At 43.5% G+C, this 18,412-nt stretch overlaps 1 protein-coding gene and 1 long non-coding RNA gene across 6 annotated transcripts; both read left to right on the forward strand.

Moving 5' to 3' along the window:
* Positions 1 to 551: 551 nt before the first annotated feature.
* On the forward strand, positions 552 to 2,508 carry LOC124701981. The gene is made up of 4 exons (XR_007002290.1): positions 552 to 607; positions 819 to 980; positions 1,069 to 1,222; positions 2,453 to 2,508. It is a non-coding gene; the product is annotated as an uncharacterized LOC124701981 (long non-coding RNA).
* Positions 2,509 to 4,128: 1,620 nt separating this feature from the next.
* On the forward strand, positions 4,129 to 6,976 carry LOC124703560. Of its 5 annotated transcripts, none has more exons than XR_007003169.1 (5): positions 4,129 to 4,554; positions 4,675 to 4,748; positions 5,015 to 5,122; positions 5,238 to 5,325; positions 5,550 to 6,976. XR_007003169.1 is itself a non-coding variant. In XM_047235775.1 (3 exons), the coding sequence occupies exons 1-3, from the start codon at positions 4,263 to 4,265 to the stop codon at positions 5,051 to 5,053; spliced, it is 405 nt and encodes a 134-aa protein (XP_047091731.1). In that variant the 5' UTR covers positions 4,129 to 4,262; the 3' UTR covers positions 5,054 to 5,226. The 5 variants fall into 5 exon arrangements, 1 of the variants encoding a protein (XP_047091731.1); XR_007003171.1 differs by having other exon boundaries at positions 5,947 to 6,976; XR_007003170.1 differs by having other exon boundaries at positions 5,015 to 5,142; positions 5,238 to 6,976.
* The last annotated feature ends 11,436 nt before the right edge of the window (positions 6,977 to 18,412 follow it).

The following is an 18,412-nucleotide window of genomic DNA, read 5'->3' on the forward strand; positions in this document are numbered from 1 at the left end:
CGTGGTCTCCGACGACGACGTGCCCCGCGTGAGCCTCTGGATCCGGCACGTTATACTGTGCCGAGTCAGGCTGCTCCGGCTCGCCATCTCTCGGGAGAGCCATGACTTGGGTGTTTACTTCTACGTAGACAACCTGCCCCTTGTCTCTCGAAATCTGAGGATCCTAGAGCTTATTGATACAGGGTTAAATGACAGCTTTCTTGATTTTGCTGCCTGCCCGGCACTGGAAGTTCTGGTAATTTACAATGGCAGCCTCGTCCACGTCAGGAAGATCTCTTCCAACTCTCTAAAACGCCTGGCCATCATTGATAGCAGTTTCAACCAACATATCCGTACTCGTATCTGTGTTCCAAGCCTCGTCTCGCTGCGGCTAGAGGACAACTGGGACAGGACTCCCGTGCTTGAGAGCATGCCGTTGTTGATGGATGCATTCGCCATATTTATCAAAGAATCTGTGGATAGATGTTTTTATTCTGACTCCTGGGATTGTCACAATGAGCACTGTCAAGGTTGTTACGATCTACAAGGTGTTAATTCTGATGAATGCGTTCTTCTTAAAGGTTTATCAGAAGCTGAGAATTTGACATTGATAGATGAACATGACACGGTATGTCTTAACTCCATTTGTTTTTCCTTTCATATCTGCTGCAATATCTATGAGACTGTAATCATCATTTAACAGTTATAAACGATGCTGAGGCAGGCTTTTCTGCATGTTTTAAATATCAGTTCATCACATTCATGTTCCCCATGCTTAAAAAATCACCATGTTCCCCGTGACGACTAATTTTTTTTCTTTTGTTTTTCAATTCCGGCAGTTTATTTTCAGAAGGGATTTGAAATGGTGCCCTACATTTAGTAAGTTAAAGATTTTGATACTCAATGAATACTGGTGTGTGTCTACTGACTTCCGGGCACTAGCTTGTATTCTTGAACACTCGCCAGTTCTCGAGATTCTCACTCTTCATTTATTTTCCAAGGTAAAGTATGTCAAAATGGGAAATCTTGCATTGTAAAGATATATTATCCATTAGCTGATTGATTTTGATGCAATGATTTTTCCTGCAGGGACCAAAACATAAAGTAGAAATAAGAGGATGTTGCAATGCAGTGGAGAGCTCATCTGCAATATCAGAACACCTTAAGACAGTCGAAGTCAAATGTAACTTGGTTGATGTGGAGGTTCTGAAAATTTTGAAGTTCCTTGGTACACTTAACATTAGTAAGCTAACTGCCAACACTCTCCATGCTTTCAGTATATCTGCAGTTTTCCTTCATATGTGGGGATGAAAGAAAGGAATGAAGAAACTCATAGTTCAGTAGAAAAAGTTATATCAGATCTGTTGAGTAATGAAAACTCTGCACTGCATTTGGTTTTTTTTTTTTTAACACTGCACTGCATGTGGTGGGTGAAAAAGAAAAGCCTCAATGGAATCCATTTTTTTTTTGGAGATATTAATGACAACGGTGTTTAGATAATGCACTGCATAAATGGTAAACGACCTGTTGAGTTTGTTGAATAGTTCATACATTTTGTGACTTGTTGATTGATTGTTAACAGTAAGGCAAACTTCCGAATGAGTAGCTCCGAGGAGAGTACAATGGATAATCTTGCTGAGTTGTTTTCAGCTTTAACACCAATATATGTTTAATACTTCTAGTTATAATTAAGCAGTAACCACAATATGTTGGCTTGTATTTATTTAGGGTTCAGTAGGTGTGGGAAGTTAAATGCTCATTATATATATGAAGATGCAAAATGTTGCATGGTACCCTTTTTCCTTTTTTTTTTCTTTTGTTGCAGGGCATTTTCTCCTTTTTGTTCTCAATCTACTGTTCATTATTCAGGGGTCCTTAGTGTATATACTATGTACTATGTATCCATTGTATAAGTATCTGCTATTCTGCCATGGTTTTCCCCCTCAATTTAGTTTCCACCTATGACATTTTGGTACCTGATCATTGTTGATGTTTACTTAGAAACCAGTAGTACTGTATGTTCAATCATTTGCATGAATTTTTCTTCTTTCTGCATACTAATATAAATATCCAAAGTTTTTTCGAGGGTGGAAGCAGCCAATATTGTCATGTTCTATTCCAATTGTACTTCGATTTGTTTACTTGTTGACTTACATTTCCATGTATGGTGTATACTTGGGCATCTGATTCTTCATAATTAGACAGATTGTCTGATGTTCTTGCCGTGAGTATTTATAGTTAAGTGATGCGATGCCATTGCTAGACAGCTATCAGGATTTCAACTAACTCCATGTTGATCCAACATCTGTGCAAACTTTTGAGTATAATTAGATTCTTCTTCTGTTTATTCAAGGAAAATGTACAATTTTCTGGGGGTGAAGTCTTCTTTTCCAAGTTTCCTTGTTAGAGCTGAACTTTCTTGTTTCCCAGATAACAGCTCTGGAAACTTATCATAATTTTCATATTCTTACAGGTTTTGAGGAAGAGAACACCTTGGTCGAAGACAGATGGCCTATTTCATCTTAATTACCAACAAAAGAACACCGCCGGGATGTGGCGGTTCCCCTCCTCCCCTGGGCTAGTCTAGCCCACATAAAAGTTGAAAATGAAAATTCAGGTGGGGATTCGTTCCCCCCCGGTGAACTTTCGAAAAAACCAACAAAAGAACACTCTTTGCAGCAGTGACAAGGCTGCTATCTTTTGTCTGTGGTTGTCATGTTGGTTTGACTCCGTGAAGTATCTTAGACTTAGTATCATCTAGCTGGACCAGGGTTACACCGTGTTGTGTTGATTTATCTTGCTGAAGATGCATGCTCACTTCTGTTATTGTGATAATGTGTCAAAGAGCCTATTGCCATATCGCATATTATTACTGCGCTGATTTGTCTCCGTGCGGCAGTATTTCTGTTCCTGTAATGAAAAATCTTTTTGGGACATTACGCATTTTTGTAATTTTGAAGTTGGGTTGCATAACATGGCAGCTCAGGAACTTGTTAAACATGAGAAGAAACAAAAGGTGGCCAGTTGTGTGGGCTACTGATCTGAACTTTCTAAAATCAAGTGATCTGAAACATTTTCTGCTATGGCCCTGGATTTGTCATACTCTGAGTCAAATAGGACAAAACATGACTGTCAATGGCATGACCAATCCGGAGGTGCTGGAGGCTTTAGCCTGCGCCGAGGCACTTTGTCTGGCAAGTGATTTGCATGAGGCCAAATTAATATCGTCGGATTATTCCAACATTGCCAAGGAGGTCCAAGGGGAGTCGCAGCAAAGAGCTCAGTGAATGATTATGAAGGAGATAGCAGCGAGGAAGGGGGGAATTTCAGGAGAAGAGTTTTCAGCATCTAAAGGTATAATTGTTGCAACCCCATGGGGCATTCTGAGGCCATCCACGATAGGCCATTCGGCGCGCGCGGGCTGGGCGTCGGCCTCGACTATCCTCCACTGGTTGGTCCACGCGTCGCGGTTGGAGAGATAAAAACAGCGCCAGAACAAACCCTACGCAAATATTCCCCAATCCCCATCGCAGCCGCCGCCTTTCTCCTCCGCCGTGCTCTGCACCCGCCTCTCCTCTTTTCTAGCCGACGAGCCTGCCCCTGTTCATCTGCGTGCAGCAGCGGAACAAGAACCGCAGCGCCGCAGCAGTCCGACCTCCTTCATTGTGGTTGGAGGAGGAAGACGAGGTCCATGTCGACGGTTGGCGGCGCTGCGGGTTGATTCCTTGCGCCACGAGGAAGAGGACGAAGCGGCGGAGCTCCTGGTGGCGCTCATCGCCGGGATGTAGGGAGGCGACGATTCGGTCAAGGTGAAGTCACCATTGTCGGGAGCAGCGTTGGCCGTCGGGAGCACCGCCGCTGCGCACCGGGTCGCCACGGGGAGAAATGTCTGGTGGCCGGCGAGAGCAGCACAGCCCGCTGCCGCGCGTCGTGCCTCCACCGGGAGCAGCAGCAGTGATCCATCTTTTCCTCACGGGCTCAGGTGCTCTCTCTTTTCTATCTGTCTCTCTCTTTGTCTCTCGTTCAATAACCCTCCTGTGAAGGGAGATCTCCTGGAGGCGGATGTAAGAGCTGAGGCAAGCTGCTCCTGTTTGATTTCTTCCTCAACCCTAGCCTCCTCCATGCCGGTGTAGGAGCAGGAGGAGCACGCGGAAGTTGAGGCGGAGCAGCGGCGGAGACCACTTCTTCTTCCTCGAGCCACACCAACACTCATTTTCGTCCAGGTATGTGTCCCTCTTCTGTCCCTCTTTCTATTTGCTATTCATTCCCCTCAGGCTAACCCCATGGCCACCCATCTTCCTGCTCTGGAAAAGGCAGGGGCGTGGAGAAATCAAGGAGGTACCGGATGGGAAGCAGCCAGAGGCGCAGCACGGGCTATGGTTGGAGAAGTCCGAGCGCCGATGCCGTTTCCAAGAGGGGTCATAGCGAGATGGCCCACAAGCGTCTGGCGAGGGATGCATTGGCGTCGCTATCTTCGGCCACCTCTGGCAGGTCGGCTTCGGCGCTGCAAATTCGCCACCAACCTCCCTTCTTGCGCCGCCCGCCTTCGCAGCACGGCCTACCAGCCCTCGATGGGTATGATTTTCTGTCTTCGGCCAGCACGTCCACCCTCTGTTTCACCTTCTCCATTCTTTCTCGCTGCTACTCCATCCTCTCCACTTCAGATTGGCCATATCACCCTGTGATTTCTTGCAGGAACTAATTTCTTTCCCCTGCTCCCGATAGATATTTGGTTCATCCTTTCACGTTCAGTGGAGATTATGGTCAAGGTAAGGGTACCTTCTCTCCAAGCTTTCTCATTTGTATGGTAATGAATATAGCTCAGCGATGCAATACTTTTGTGCAGTGAAACTTGCTGCATTTTTAGCAATACAATGTTTACTCATTTACTTTCTTATTGAATCGTTAATTTGGGGATAGATTTTGAACATGTCTTGGTAGGCCTTTGTTGTAATTTTAGGCATTTTTCTCACATCAATACCATGTGGTAGAATTTGGTACCCTGGGATTTTGTCACTGATTATGACCATTTCAGTCTTTACCTTCCAAATGCCAAATTGGTGATGTCAACTGAGCGAAGGAGGGGTTACACCCACGTCGTGGCAGAGGCAGACATTCTGCGACAGTTTGTTCCTTCACCATGGTGGGTTCCTACCAATTCTTGTTGAGTCTTCCCTCCCCTCTCAATCTCTCTGAATGCCCATTTATGCAGATTTGACATGTGGTCTGGTTTGAACTAACTTGATATTTTGGTACAGATTTGGATATGGTTGATGCAATCCTATGCTCCTCTCAAGTTCACTTTCTTTGTACAGCTTCAGTGATGCTACAGGTTTCATTCTTGAGGTAAGGAAAATTACCTTAGATGATCCTTCATTTTTCTATGCTGTTTTGCGAAAAGAAGTTGCATTGTATGGAAATAAGCTATTTGTAATAACTGAGATGGCTTCCTTGTTTTTGACTGGTCAGGAATGTTGATGCCTTGCAATTTAGTTTTTGAAGTTCAAATGCATATGCATGTTGTTCAAGTAGTGACACTGATAGACATTTCTGTTTTTTTTATATCTCAGGGCTCTACAGAAAATGGTCGTATGATGAAAGGTGCATATGAAAAAAAACGTGTGTCAATTAATCTCACAGCTTGTGAGTCTAATAGCCACAGTTTTTAGGCAACATTTAACAGCATAGACCGTATTACTAAAAGATGCCATGTCTAATCTGAACATTACCTTTAAGAAGCAGCGGGTGACTCTGACGATGCAAATTTTGCAGCCACATGCCATTCAGCATAGATTTGCGATCAATCATGTTAATTTGTCCTGTCTCGATGCTACTTCAATCACAGATATACAATGGGAAGCCTATGTGTGTTATCCAGAAATATATTTCCATATTACTACGATAAGTTGGTAATTAACATGAAGCTTGCTTATATGTTACTTCTCTATCTTTTATCTTTACTTGCAGGTTATTTTGTCTTTACGATCTGTTTCTTCTACAAAATCTGTGGTAGGAAAGAACACAGCTTGAGACTTCCCAGTTATACAAGGAAGCTGGAGTCAATCAACTAACAATAAATGTGAAATGAATTATATGGTATATCAACTCATATTAGGTGACTATTCATATTAGCTAATCATATTTTCTACTTTATATAGACTCTACGTTGCTTAGGAAAATATCCATATTTTCTGATTCATTAGCACCATTGCTACCTCGTATTATTATTATTGTTTTTTATGAAGGATGATTGTTCATATTAGCTAATCCAATTTTCTACTTCCTATGAACTCTACCGTTATTTAGGGCAAATATCCCTATTTCTGATTGAATACCGTTATTTTGTGATGCATCTTCCCATATTTCATTTTTATGCATTGTAGATTAATCGGGTAAAGATAATCCTTTATTATGCTTATGCAGAGTGTGATTTAGATACTTCTGCAGTGCACATTTTGTATCATGGCGATATACACATGTCTCCTAAGAGGTGCCATGAGATCTTTAGTAGTTGTAAAAGCTAGAGGATTCATATTTGGCCCAGGATCCCGTTGGCCATTGGCGCAAAATTCGTACTGTTGCGCAAACCTGAGAAACTCCCAGGTAATCTCACCTGCAAAGTTTACCATCCGCAGAGGTGAAGAGGATTTCACATGTATTTATATCAAGTGTTGTGCGAGTACTACAACACCCTGAAACTTGGCTGAATGTATTATCTAGCCCATTAAGTACGCACTACTATAGGCATCGGTTTTCTAAAGAGTTTCTGTTGAGTAGACTCATTAAATTCTGCTACTGGAAGGTGGATCAAACATTATAGAGATTGTAAGCATGTTCTGATCGATTAGGCCGCAGCTTGTGATAGATTACAGACACAATTGTATGTACCTTCATCATGCTGTTGATTTAGCTCTTAGAAATAGTGAAGGTGAACTGATTTTCAGAAGTTATGTACTAGCGTATGGAACGGATTGCTTTGATATGCACATTGGAGCCATCGAACCGGGCGACCTCGATGATTTGGTCGCAGCTGATGGGATACTTTCTGCTGCTATAAGACTCATTCATGAGCATCTTTTGCATGTTATTATCTTCTCTCTAAAATTGATATCTTGGATGAGACCCTGCTAATCTAGGAACTGTTATGCATTATTTCTTTATTGCATTACATGCCAATAAATGTGGTCTGCTCATTTTAGGTATCAAATGGAAGAACAAATTTTCTATCTAACTAATCAGTCTACATGTGTACATGATATCCAAATTTTCACGATTTTATTTTTATTTTGTGCTTCTTTGTCTCTGTCAAATATTCCTTTTCCTGCTTTACATATTGACGTCCTTTAGTTCTGCAGTAGATATCGGAAACTCAAAACTGATCCGAGGTGCATATGCACATGGTATGTATAAAACATATTTCAAAAACATAAAAAAATTAGGAAATTTTTTCGCATGTAGTTGGACATGTTCTATGTGTGCACGTAAAGATCACATAAAACCGACACTTTTTGTGCCCTGTGTAAAAAGGACAAAAAAAATGTCTCGAGAAATAGATTACTTTAGCACCAAAATTTGTATTTTTACAGAGGGCACAAAACATGTCGTTTTTTTTGCTGAAACAACTTAGTGAGCATGTATCATGTCAAGATATACACAAGACATTTTTTGTATAGGTTTAACATTTTAAAATATGATTTAAATCATTTTAAATAAAGGGTGCATGCACCCTGGTGCAGAAACACCATATCCCTTTTTTCCTTCTACACCACAGATATTGGTTTCCTACACCCCTTTTTATCTATCCATTTCATTGGTTATAACTACTCTCTTATCTTTTTTTTGAAAAGGAACTATGCTCTCTTCCATCGTTTCTTTACAACTCTCGGCAGCATTTCAGAATGAGTGCAGCCTTGCCTCTGTGAAATTGGATATGTATGATCTGTGAGCTTGTGTCTGTAAGTATGCATCTCACGGTAGGCATCACTTTATTCTTGCTGTGTGCAAAACTTCATATGCAATTGATCATATAAGCCAAAACTTCACTAACTGTACTTAATCGATTTAGCACCAGAACTTATAATCTATTTTTTTCTGCTATGGATTATAATCAGATTCTTCCATCTAAGTTGTCATACCATTGTTCTATTTCTGGCAGGTTCCATAATAGTATAGCTAAATTCGAATTATTTATATCTGAATTGTGTATGGCCACTAACCATCATGTCACCTGTGCAGAGCTCATACATTTTGCTACTTCTAGCTCAGGAACTCATGTTGCAATGTTGTTTCCACTTCAGGGAAAACGTAGTCAATTCATATTGTTTCCTTAATATATATTTTTTTCACTTAACTACTAAGCATGCATTTGCATCAACCATCTTATTTCGTATGTGCAGTGCACAGACATGATGCGATGCATAATCAACTATCTGTTTCTAGCTCAAGGTGTCATGCCAGTGCTTCCTCCACTGCAAGGCAAACACAAGTAAATGTTCCATATTTTCTTATTTTTTATGCTATCATAGAAACAAATGAGGAAAATGAGCCAAGGTAATTTGCCTCCCTTCCTCCTGATCTCCCTCCTCTCTATTTAATCTCCACAATATAAAGTACTGGCTTTGTATTGAAGAACCACTTACTTTCACCAGTTTGGAGATGGATTAAAGAGATGGATGGCTATTCATCTGTTCAATATATCCCTCTCCTTAAGAAAAACACAGACAGACAATTGTGGCAATTGTAACACAGTACACAAACATTTACATGCTGGAGCTTGACATGATGTATCAAGTAAAGAAAGTAGCTTTGATTTTTCTTTCAATTATGCTTTCTTCTAGACTACTTTTTGTTGCATCACTTCATTTACCAGGTTACTCTAGAGGATAAAAAACTGGTGCTGAAGCTATATGCACTCTTTGTTTAAAGCTATCTGAACAAGGTTGGAGCCAGGTCACAAAGTGTATTCACTATTTGATTTTTCGATGGACAAACTGGGTGTCCAAGTTTGCAATTTTAGTGACAATGACACAATGCGAAGGTAGGGAAGTTCGTGTGACTATTGTATTTAACTCTGCGCTGTGAGCGGAATGTTCTCTTGTGTACCTCTCCATATCTGTAATAAAGGCCAAGAGCTATGAAACAACAGAGGATTCTGTATGTGTAAAAGCTATCACATATCACATATGTTTATGTGGGACAAATACAATCATCATAGCCTGCATATGTGTATTATCCATCAGCGTTTGCTACTCCGTTCGTAATTTTGTTCTATTGACTTTTTTTGGGAAACGTAAAAAAATATTATCGTTTCATGGCCTGATTTTTTTGTTGTTATATAAAATGTAAATGTGAATGAATTTTACGGGATCGTGCGCCAAGGCGCACATCTAAATCTAGTGAATGATTATGAAGGAGATAGCAGCGAGGAAGGTGGAATTTCAGGAGGAGATTTTTCAGCACGAACGACGAGCAATATCCACCTGTTACCTTTTTTCCCTTTTTTTCTTTCCTTTTATTCCTTTCTTATTCCCAGCCTCTACCTGACTGATAGCCTCGCGCGCTCGCCCGATCGCCTCGCCTCCCACTCCATGTTGCCCCCCTCCCCCTCCCCGCGCTCGCCTTGCCTCCCACCCTGCGTCGGTCGTCCACCCCCAACTCGCCTTGCGCCGCCCACCACCCTCCTGCGCACGAAGCAGATTGGAACGCTCGGCCGAGGTTAGAGGAGGACCATAATTGCCATAATCGACGTTGAAGTGCGGCAGACGGTGGAGAGCATCGGCGAGCTTGGCGCCAAATTGAGGGTTCCTAGGTCCATTGCTTGTACAAGAAGCGTGTTTGGCAACTTGTGGGAATTTTGGATGCGAGAGTTAGTCAAGGGATTGGGCTAGGGAAGTTGATGATTAGTCCCAATCCCACGTTTGGTAGGTCGTAGGTGATGGGAATTAGTAGGGAATTGACGGATGCTATTTCTTCTCTGTCATGAAACAAGCCATTTTCGTTCACATGTTAGACGCCCGTGCTGTAACATTTGTAGGTCACCTCCATCAGGAAACGTTACCGGCAGAAGGATTGAAGGAGCCGCCAGTCGCTAAGAGCATCTCCACTGGCAGCTCCAAATAGGCGCCGGCAGAGCGTCGGCACCTCCGTTTGAGGGATGCCGGCACAACATCCTTCATTTGGGGGAGCTGCTCCCACACCGGCGCTCCTCATATCACAGTCTAATTAGATAATTTGAATTTGAAAACTCAAACACAAGCATAGAAATTTGAATAAGTTTACGAATATGAAGTTTGGGCCAACACACATCCATCAAATTCGAATAGGTTTTGGAATAAGAAGTTTGGGCCAACACACGGCCACCAGATCGCCGTCTTCGGCGCAAAAAAAAAGGGCTTCCAAGCCAGATGATCACATGAAGGAGGTCACGAACGGCTCAACCTCGACGACTTCCTCATCGGCGGCCGGCGGTAGCTCCATCGCTGCAACAGGATCCACGGTCGCCGGTGGAGGCATGAACGTCGACGGTGCCGGGGGAGACATGAATGTGGACGGTGCCGGGGTAGACATGAACGTGGACGGTGCCGGGGGAGACGCCGACGCAGCTCGCGCCGCCATCACCTCTTGGCCGATGCGCTCGTGGTACATCTCTTGCCACGCCCGCGCCAACGGGTCCATCTTCTCCATGTTGGCCATCAAGATCTTCGATTCTTGAGAAATTTTGGCCAACGATAGCTGCGTCGCTTCGTTGGTGGCCTTCATGGCAGCGGCGTGAGATTCCAGCTTCACCGCCTCCACCTTCTCCCTCTCCAACGCGATCTTCATGTCTTGCTTTTCGAGGATTGCCTTCCACACGACGGTGGCCCTATCTGACGCTTCCTTGTTCTCAACTGAGAATGAGTTGATCATCTTCTCGAGGGAGGCGTCCACGACTGCCAATAACAGCGCCGCATTCCTCTCGGCATTGGCCCTCTTGTTGCCAATGGGGCGCCCGGTGGAGGCGCCGACTGGATCGACCGCCCCATCTTCCCCGTCCTTCAATAGAGTGTGGAGGAGGTCGTCCCATTTCTTACAACCTTGGAGCTTGTTGTAGCAATGCATGAAGGGGAAGTCTTTGTCCTCGTGTTGTTGCTTGTACATTTCGAGAGCATGGAAAACCTAACAATATATGATGCATAACAAGATGGTTCATCAATTCATATGTAACAACATGGATCATCAATTCATATGTAACAATAAGGATCATCAATTCATATGTAAGAAGATGGTTCATCAATTCATATGTAACAACATGGATCATCAAATAAGATAGGCGTAGATCATACCCAATCCACCATCGTCTTGCCACTCTCCTTCCGGTTCTTGATATTCTCATAGTAGGCATGGAACTTGCTACACGACCCCTTGATCAAGTTCTAATGGTGAGAGAGGGCGCCCTCGTTCCGGTTCATCTCCATGGTGGCATAATCACCATAGTTCTTCTTCTCGTTGAAGCAATCGAGAATGCGCTTGTAGTACTTGCCCCCGGTTTGGTTTGCGCTGGTGATGGGGCAAAAGCTCACTTGCTTCCACACCTCAATAAGGCATTCATCCTCCAAGGACCTCCACCTCGGGCCACGAGTGCCGGTGGAACGCCTGCGCGTCGTGGTCGTGGTCGTGGTTGTGGTCACGCCGGTGTCGGCGTCGATTCGCTCCTCCTGGACGTCCTCCTCACCTTCGTCCCCGTCGGCCTCTTCTTCATAGTCGTCGACGGGGGATTCGTAGGCATGACCGCGTATGATACCGTTCAGGATCTCCTCCTCGCCGGCAATCTAGGCATAAAGTAACAAACTTTCAGTCGCCGCTGGTGTCTACGATGCAGACAACACATGAAAAGTAAGGAAACACACCTCGTCCTCGCCCATGAACACGCCGGACGCGCTGCCGAACAAGGATAAAGAGGGACACGAGGCGGAGCTCTGGGGTGCTTCGGCTCAGTGGTGAACGTTCTGGAATGGATGGGTGACAACGGACATGGTGTCGGTGGGTTTCGAGAGCTCCCAGAGAAGAAGAAATTTCAGCCCCACCAAAACGCGAGGACAAAGTACACACCACACTCGATTTGGCCTCGCAACCTACGTATGTTCGTCTCGTGTGGAGATTTTCTCCGTGCCTTATAATTTTTTTACGGATCATGCGTGTTTAAGGGATCTGATCTACGCCCATTTTTTGACAGAAACCGAGAAACACCAATTATTTAACTTGGCTTGTTTACAATGAACGGTAACGAAAATCTGCATCCTGGACGGTAACGACTTTTAGTCTTGGTACTTGTCATGTGTGGTTTATTAATAGCATCTCCAGTCGCCCCCCCCCCCATTCGGCATCCGGCGATGCCGTTCCGCTGGCCGAATTGGGGGAGGAGGGGGGGGGGGCATAAATTTAAAGTACATAAAAACTGGGCTCCTCCTTTGATCATGTACAAATGATCCATCAAATTCTATTTTTTTTGCGAAACACGGTACATACGTGGACGCTCATACATACGCACATACACTCATCTCTATAGACACACACGGACACCATACCCGAATGAGCACCTCCGAGAGACTGCGTCAAAAGAAACTTCATCCGACAGGTCTTGAGATTGACGAAGTCACCACAAACGCCTCGCTGTCGACGGAAACATCGCCTCCCATTGAAGAACATGTGGTTTGAACTCTGGTGGGCTGGAGGTGCCACTGCCCTCCTAATCACCCAACCATAGGTTGGTTCTCTGTTCCACTAGATTCTCTTGAAGTTGGTAATGAATCGTTGTGTCTTGAATTTCCTGACGTTGATATCATTGTGATTGTGAGATCCAGCCATACCGAAGAAAGCATGCCAAGTGCATAGTTCTTCATCTGCCACTGTCTGTGGTATCACACTGCGGCTTCCTTTGTGCCTTTTGTACATTTCTTGCCAAGCAAATGGATAGTTCTTTCATCTTCAATGCATGGAGTCGATGCTGAAAGAATATCTCTTCATCATTATGGTTTTGTGTGTTTGATGACAACATATGAAATACTCTAATTTGTATCAAGTGGTGCAAACTTGATCGATGTTGTTTACATGTTGAGAAGAAACAAACAAAGGAAGAATGAAGAAGAAGGGAAGAAACAACATTTGCATAGGCCGGAAATTTCTGGCCCCCCAAAAACGGCTAAGGACTTAAGGGTCCGGAACCACTGGACCCCCCCCCCCCCCCCCCCGCCCCCGAAATTTGGCCGGAAATTTCAGTGGCAACCGGTTATTCTGGCCCCTACTTAGGCCGGAATTTTCGCCCCTGTTTCTTCTCATACGACTCGATTTTGACGGGGGTATAAATACCCCCATCTTCCCCAAGATTAGGTTGCTCAATTTGTTCAAGTTCTTCAAAATCAGTTGAGCCACCAATTTTCACTTGATCTCCTTGATGTCTACGCACGCTTCTATTCCTGTAGACAGTGTTGGGCCTCCAAGAGCAGAGGTTTGTAGAACAGCAGCAAATTTCCCTTAAGTGGATCACCCAAGGTTTATCGAACTCAGGGAGGAAGAGGTCAAAGATATCCCTCTCAAGCAACCCTGCAATCACGATACAAGAAGTCTCTTGTGTCCCCAACACACCTAATACACTTGCCAGATGTATAGGTGCACTAGTTCGGCGAAGAGATAGTGAAATACAAGTAGTATGGATGTATATGAGTGGTAATAGCAATCTGAATAAAATATGGCAGCGAGTAAACATGCAACAAAACAGTAAATAAACGGAGTTTCGATGCTTAGAAACAAGGCCTAGGGATCATACTTTCACTAGTGGACACTCTCAACATTGATCACATAATAAAACCACTCTACACTCTCTTGTTGGATGATGAACACCACTAATTGCGTAGGGCTACAAGAGCACCTCAATGCCGGAGTTAACAAGCTCCACAACATTCAATGTTCATATTTAAATAACCTTAGAGTGCATGATAGATCATTGCAATTACACCAAGTACTAACATAGCATGCACACTGTCACCATCACACTATGAAGGAGGAATAAATCACATCAATACTATCATAGTAATAGTTAACTTCATAATCTACAAGAGATCACAATCATAACCTACACCAAGTACTACACGATGCACACACTGTCACCATTACACCGTGGAGGAGGAATAGACTACTTTAATAACATCACTAGAGTAACACATAGATGAATCGTGATACAAAGCTCATATGAATCTCAATCATGTAAGGCAGCTCATGAGATCATTGTATTGAAGTACATAGGAGATAGATTAACCACATAGCTACCGGTACAGCCCCGAGCCTCGATGGAGAACTACTCCCTCCTCATGGGAGACAGCAGCGTTGATGAAGATGGCGGTGGTGTCAATGGAGATGCCTTCCGGGGGAACTTCCTCGTCCCGGCAGGGTGCCGGAACAGAGACTCCTGTCCCCCAGATCTTGGCTTCGCGATGGCGGCGGCTCTGGAAGGTTTCTCGTACCGTGGCTTTTTCGTATCGAGGTTTTAGGTCAGGGACCTTTAAATAGGCGAAGAGGCGGAGTCGGAGGGCCGACGGGGCGATGACACAACAGGGGCGCGGCCCGTGCCCCTGGCCGCGCCGCCCTATCATCCGGGCCCACCAGTGGCTCCCCTCCGGTGGCTCTCGGGTGTTCTGGAAGCTTCGTGGAAAAATAGGATGCTGGGCTTTGATTTCGTCCGATTCCGAGAATATTTTCTTACTAGGATTTCGGAACCAAAAACAGCGATAAAACGAAGAACTGGCCCTTCGGCATCTCGTCAATAGGTTAGTTCCGGAAAACGCATAAATATGACATATAATGTGTATAAAACATGTGAGTATCATCATAAAAGTAGCATGGAACATAAGAAATTATAGATACGTTTGAGACGTATCAAGCATCCCCAAGCTTAGTTCCTACTCGCCCTCGAGTAGGTAAACGATAACAAGAATAATTTTTGAAGTGACATGCTATCATAATCTTGATCATACTATTGTAAATCATATGAGATGAATGCAGCGATTCGAAGCAATGATGAAGATAATGAGTAAACAAATGAATCATATAGCAAAGACTTTTCATGAATAATACTTTCAAGACAGGCATCAATAAGACTTGCATAAGAGTTAACTCATAAAGCAATAAATTCTTAGTAAAAGCATTGAAGCAACACAAAGGATGATTAAGTTTCAGCAATTGCTTTCAACTTGTAACATGTATATCTCATGGATAGTTGTCAACATAAAGCAATATAACAAATACAATAAGTAAACATGTAAGAATAAATGCACACAGTTGACACAAGTGTTAGCTTCTAAGATAGAAAGAATCGGTAAACTGACTCAACAATAAAGTAAAAGAATGGCCCTTCGCAGAGGGAAGCAGGGATTAAATCATGTGCTAGAGCTTTTTAAGTTTTGAAATCATATAGAGAGCATAAAAGTAAAGTTTTGAGAGGTGTTTGTTGTTGTCAACGAATGGTAGTGGGCACTCTAACCCCCTTGCCAAACAGACTTTCAAAGAGCGGCTCCCATGAAGGACGTTATCTCTACCAGCAAGGTAGATCATCCCTCTTCTTTTTTGTTTACACATGTGATGTCTACGGGAGCTTCTATTCTTGTAGGCAGTGTTGGGCCTCCAAGAGCAGAGGTTTGTAGAACAGCAGCAAGTTTCCCTTAAGTGGATCACCCAAGGTTTATCGATCTCAGGGAGGAAGAGGTCAAAGATATCCCTCTCATGCAACCCTGCAACCACAAAGCAAGAAGTCTCTTGTGTCCCCAACACACCTAATAGGTGCACTAGTTCGGCGAAGAGATAGTGAAATACGGGTGGTATGAATAAGTAGTAGCAACGACACCGGAAAAGTGCTTTTCCCGAGACGGTAAACAAGCGAGTAGTAACACGAGCGGTAGTAACGCGATAGAAACGAGTAAACAAGCAGCGATAGCGATATTTAGGAACAAGGCCTAGGGATTAGACTTTCACTAGTGGACACTCTCAACATTGATCACATAACAGAACAGATAAATGCATACTCTACACTCTTGTTGGATGATGAACACATTGCGTAGGATTACACGAACCCTCAATGCCGGAGTTAACAAGCTCCACAATAATGCTCATATTTTAGTAACCTTTAGTGTAAGATAGATCAAAAGACTAAACCAAGTACTAGCATAGCATGCACACTGTCACCTTCATGCATATGTAGGAGGAATAGATCACATCAATATTATCATAGCAATAGTTAACTTCGCAATCTACAAGAGATCATAATCATAGCATAAACCAAGTACTAACACGGTGCACACACTGTCACCTTTGCACACGTGCAGGAGGAATAAAACTACTTTAATAACATTGCTAGAGTAGCACATAGATAAATTGTGATACAAACACATTGCAATCATAAAGAGATATAAATAAGCACCTCACTATGCCATTCAACAGGTGAATAAGTATTCTGTGAAATATAGCCTAAGAGACCCACACGGTGCACACACTTGTCACCTTTACACACGTGGGACAAGGAGTCTCCGGAGATCACATAGGTAAAACTCACTTGACTAGCATAATGACATCTAGATTACAAGCATCATCATATGAATCTCAATCATGTAAGGCAGCTCATGAGATTATTGTATTGAAGTACATAGGAGAGAGATGAACCACATAGCTACCGGTACAGCCCCGAGCCTCGATGGAGAACTACTCCCTCCTCATGGGAGCAGCAGCGGTGATGAAGATGGCGGTGGAGATGGCAGCGGTGTCGATGGAGAAGCCTTCCGGGGGCACTTCCCCGCTCCGGCAGGGTGCCGGACGCGAGACTCCTGTCCCCCAGATCTTGGCTTCGCGATGGCGACGGCTCTGGAAGGTTTTCCGTATCGTGGTTCTTCGCCTCAGGGGTTTCGCGACGGAGGCTTTATATAGGCGAAGAGGCGGCGCAGGAGGGTCGAAGGGGTGGCCACACCATATGGCGGCGCGGCCAGGGCCTGGGCCGCGCCGGCCTATGGTCTGGGGGCCGGTGCCCCCCTACGGTCCTTCCCGGGTGTTCTGGATGCTTCCGGTGAAAATAGGAACCCGGGTCTTGATTTCGTCCGATTCCGAGAATATTTCGTTACTAGGATTTCTGAAACCAAAAACAGCGAGAAAACGGAAGCGGCACTTCGGCATCTTGTTAATAGGTTAGTTCCGGAAAATGCACGAATATGACATAAAGTGTGCATAAAACATGTAGGTATCATCAATAATATGGCATAGAACATAAGAAATTATCGATACGTCGGAGACGTATCAAGCATCCCCAAGCTTAGTTCCGCTCGTCCCGAGCGGGTAAAACGATAACAAAGATAATTTCTGAAGTGATATGCCATCATAACTTTGATCATACTATTTGTAAACATATGTAGTGGATGCAGCGATCAAAACAATGGTAATGACATGAGTAAACAAGTGAATCATAAAGCAAAGACTTTTCATGAATAGTACTTCAAGACAAGTATTAATAAGTCTTGCATAAGAGTTAACTCATAAAGCAATAAATCAAAGTAAAGGCATTGAAGCAACACAAAGGAAGATTAAGTTTCAGCGGTTGCTTTCAACTTGTAACATGTATATCTCATGGATAATTGTCAACATAGAGTAATATAACAAGTACAATATGCAAGTATGTAGGAATCAATGCACAGTTCACACAAGTGTTTGCTTCTTGAGGTGGAGAGAAATAGGTGAACTGACTCAACATAAAAGTAAAGAGAATGGTCCTTCAAAGAGGAAAGCATCGATTGCTATATTTGTGCTAGAGCTTTTATTTTGAAAACATGAAACAATTTTGTCAACGGTAGTAATAAAGCATATGAGTTATGTACATTATATCTTACAAGTTGCAAGTCTCATGCATAGTATACTAATAGTGCCCGCACCTTGTCCTAATTAACTTGGACTACCGGATCTTTGCAATGCATATGTTTTGACCAAGTGTCACAATGGGGTACCTCCATGTCGCACTGTACAAAGGTCTAAGGAGAAAACTCGCATTTTGGATTTCTCGCTTTTGATTATTCTCAACTTAGACATCCATACCGGGACAACATGGACAACAGATAATGGACTCCTCTTTAATGCATAAGCATGTGGCAACAATTATTATTCTCATATGAGATTGAGGATATATGTCCAAACTGAAACTTCCACCATGAATCATGGCTTTAGTTAGCGGCCCAAAGTTCTTCTCTAACAATATGCATGCTCCAACCATGAAGGTGGTAGATCTCTCTTGCTTCGGACAAGACGGACATGCATAGCAACTCACATGATATCCAACAAAGAATAGTTGATGGCGTCCCCGAAACATGGTTATCGCTCAACAAGCAACTTAATAAGAGATAAAGTGCATAAGTACATATTCAATACCACAATA

This window comes from Lolium rigidum, chromosome 3, assembly GCF_022539505.1.
Source record: "Lolium rigidum isolate FL_2022 chromosome 3, APGP_CSIRO_Lrig_0.1, whole genome shotgun sequence".
In the NCBI taxonomy this organism is placed as follows: Eukaryota; Viridiplantae; Streptophyta; class Magnoliopsida; order Poales; family Poaceae; genus Lolium; species Lolium rigidum.

Coding starts and splice junctions, on each gene's coding strand:
- LOC124703560 (XM_047235775.1), top strand. CDS start 4,263: ATGGCCACCCATCTTCCTGCTCTGGAAAAGGCAGGGGCGTGGAGAAAT. Junction 4,555..4,674: donor GGCCTACCAGCCCTCGATGG/GTATGATTTTCT, acceptor GATTTCTTGCAG/GAACTAATTTCTTTCCCCTG. Junction 4,749..5,014: donor CAGTGGAGATTATGGTCAAG/GTAAGGGTACCT, acceptor TGACCATTTCAG/TCTTTACCTTCCAAATGCCA.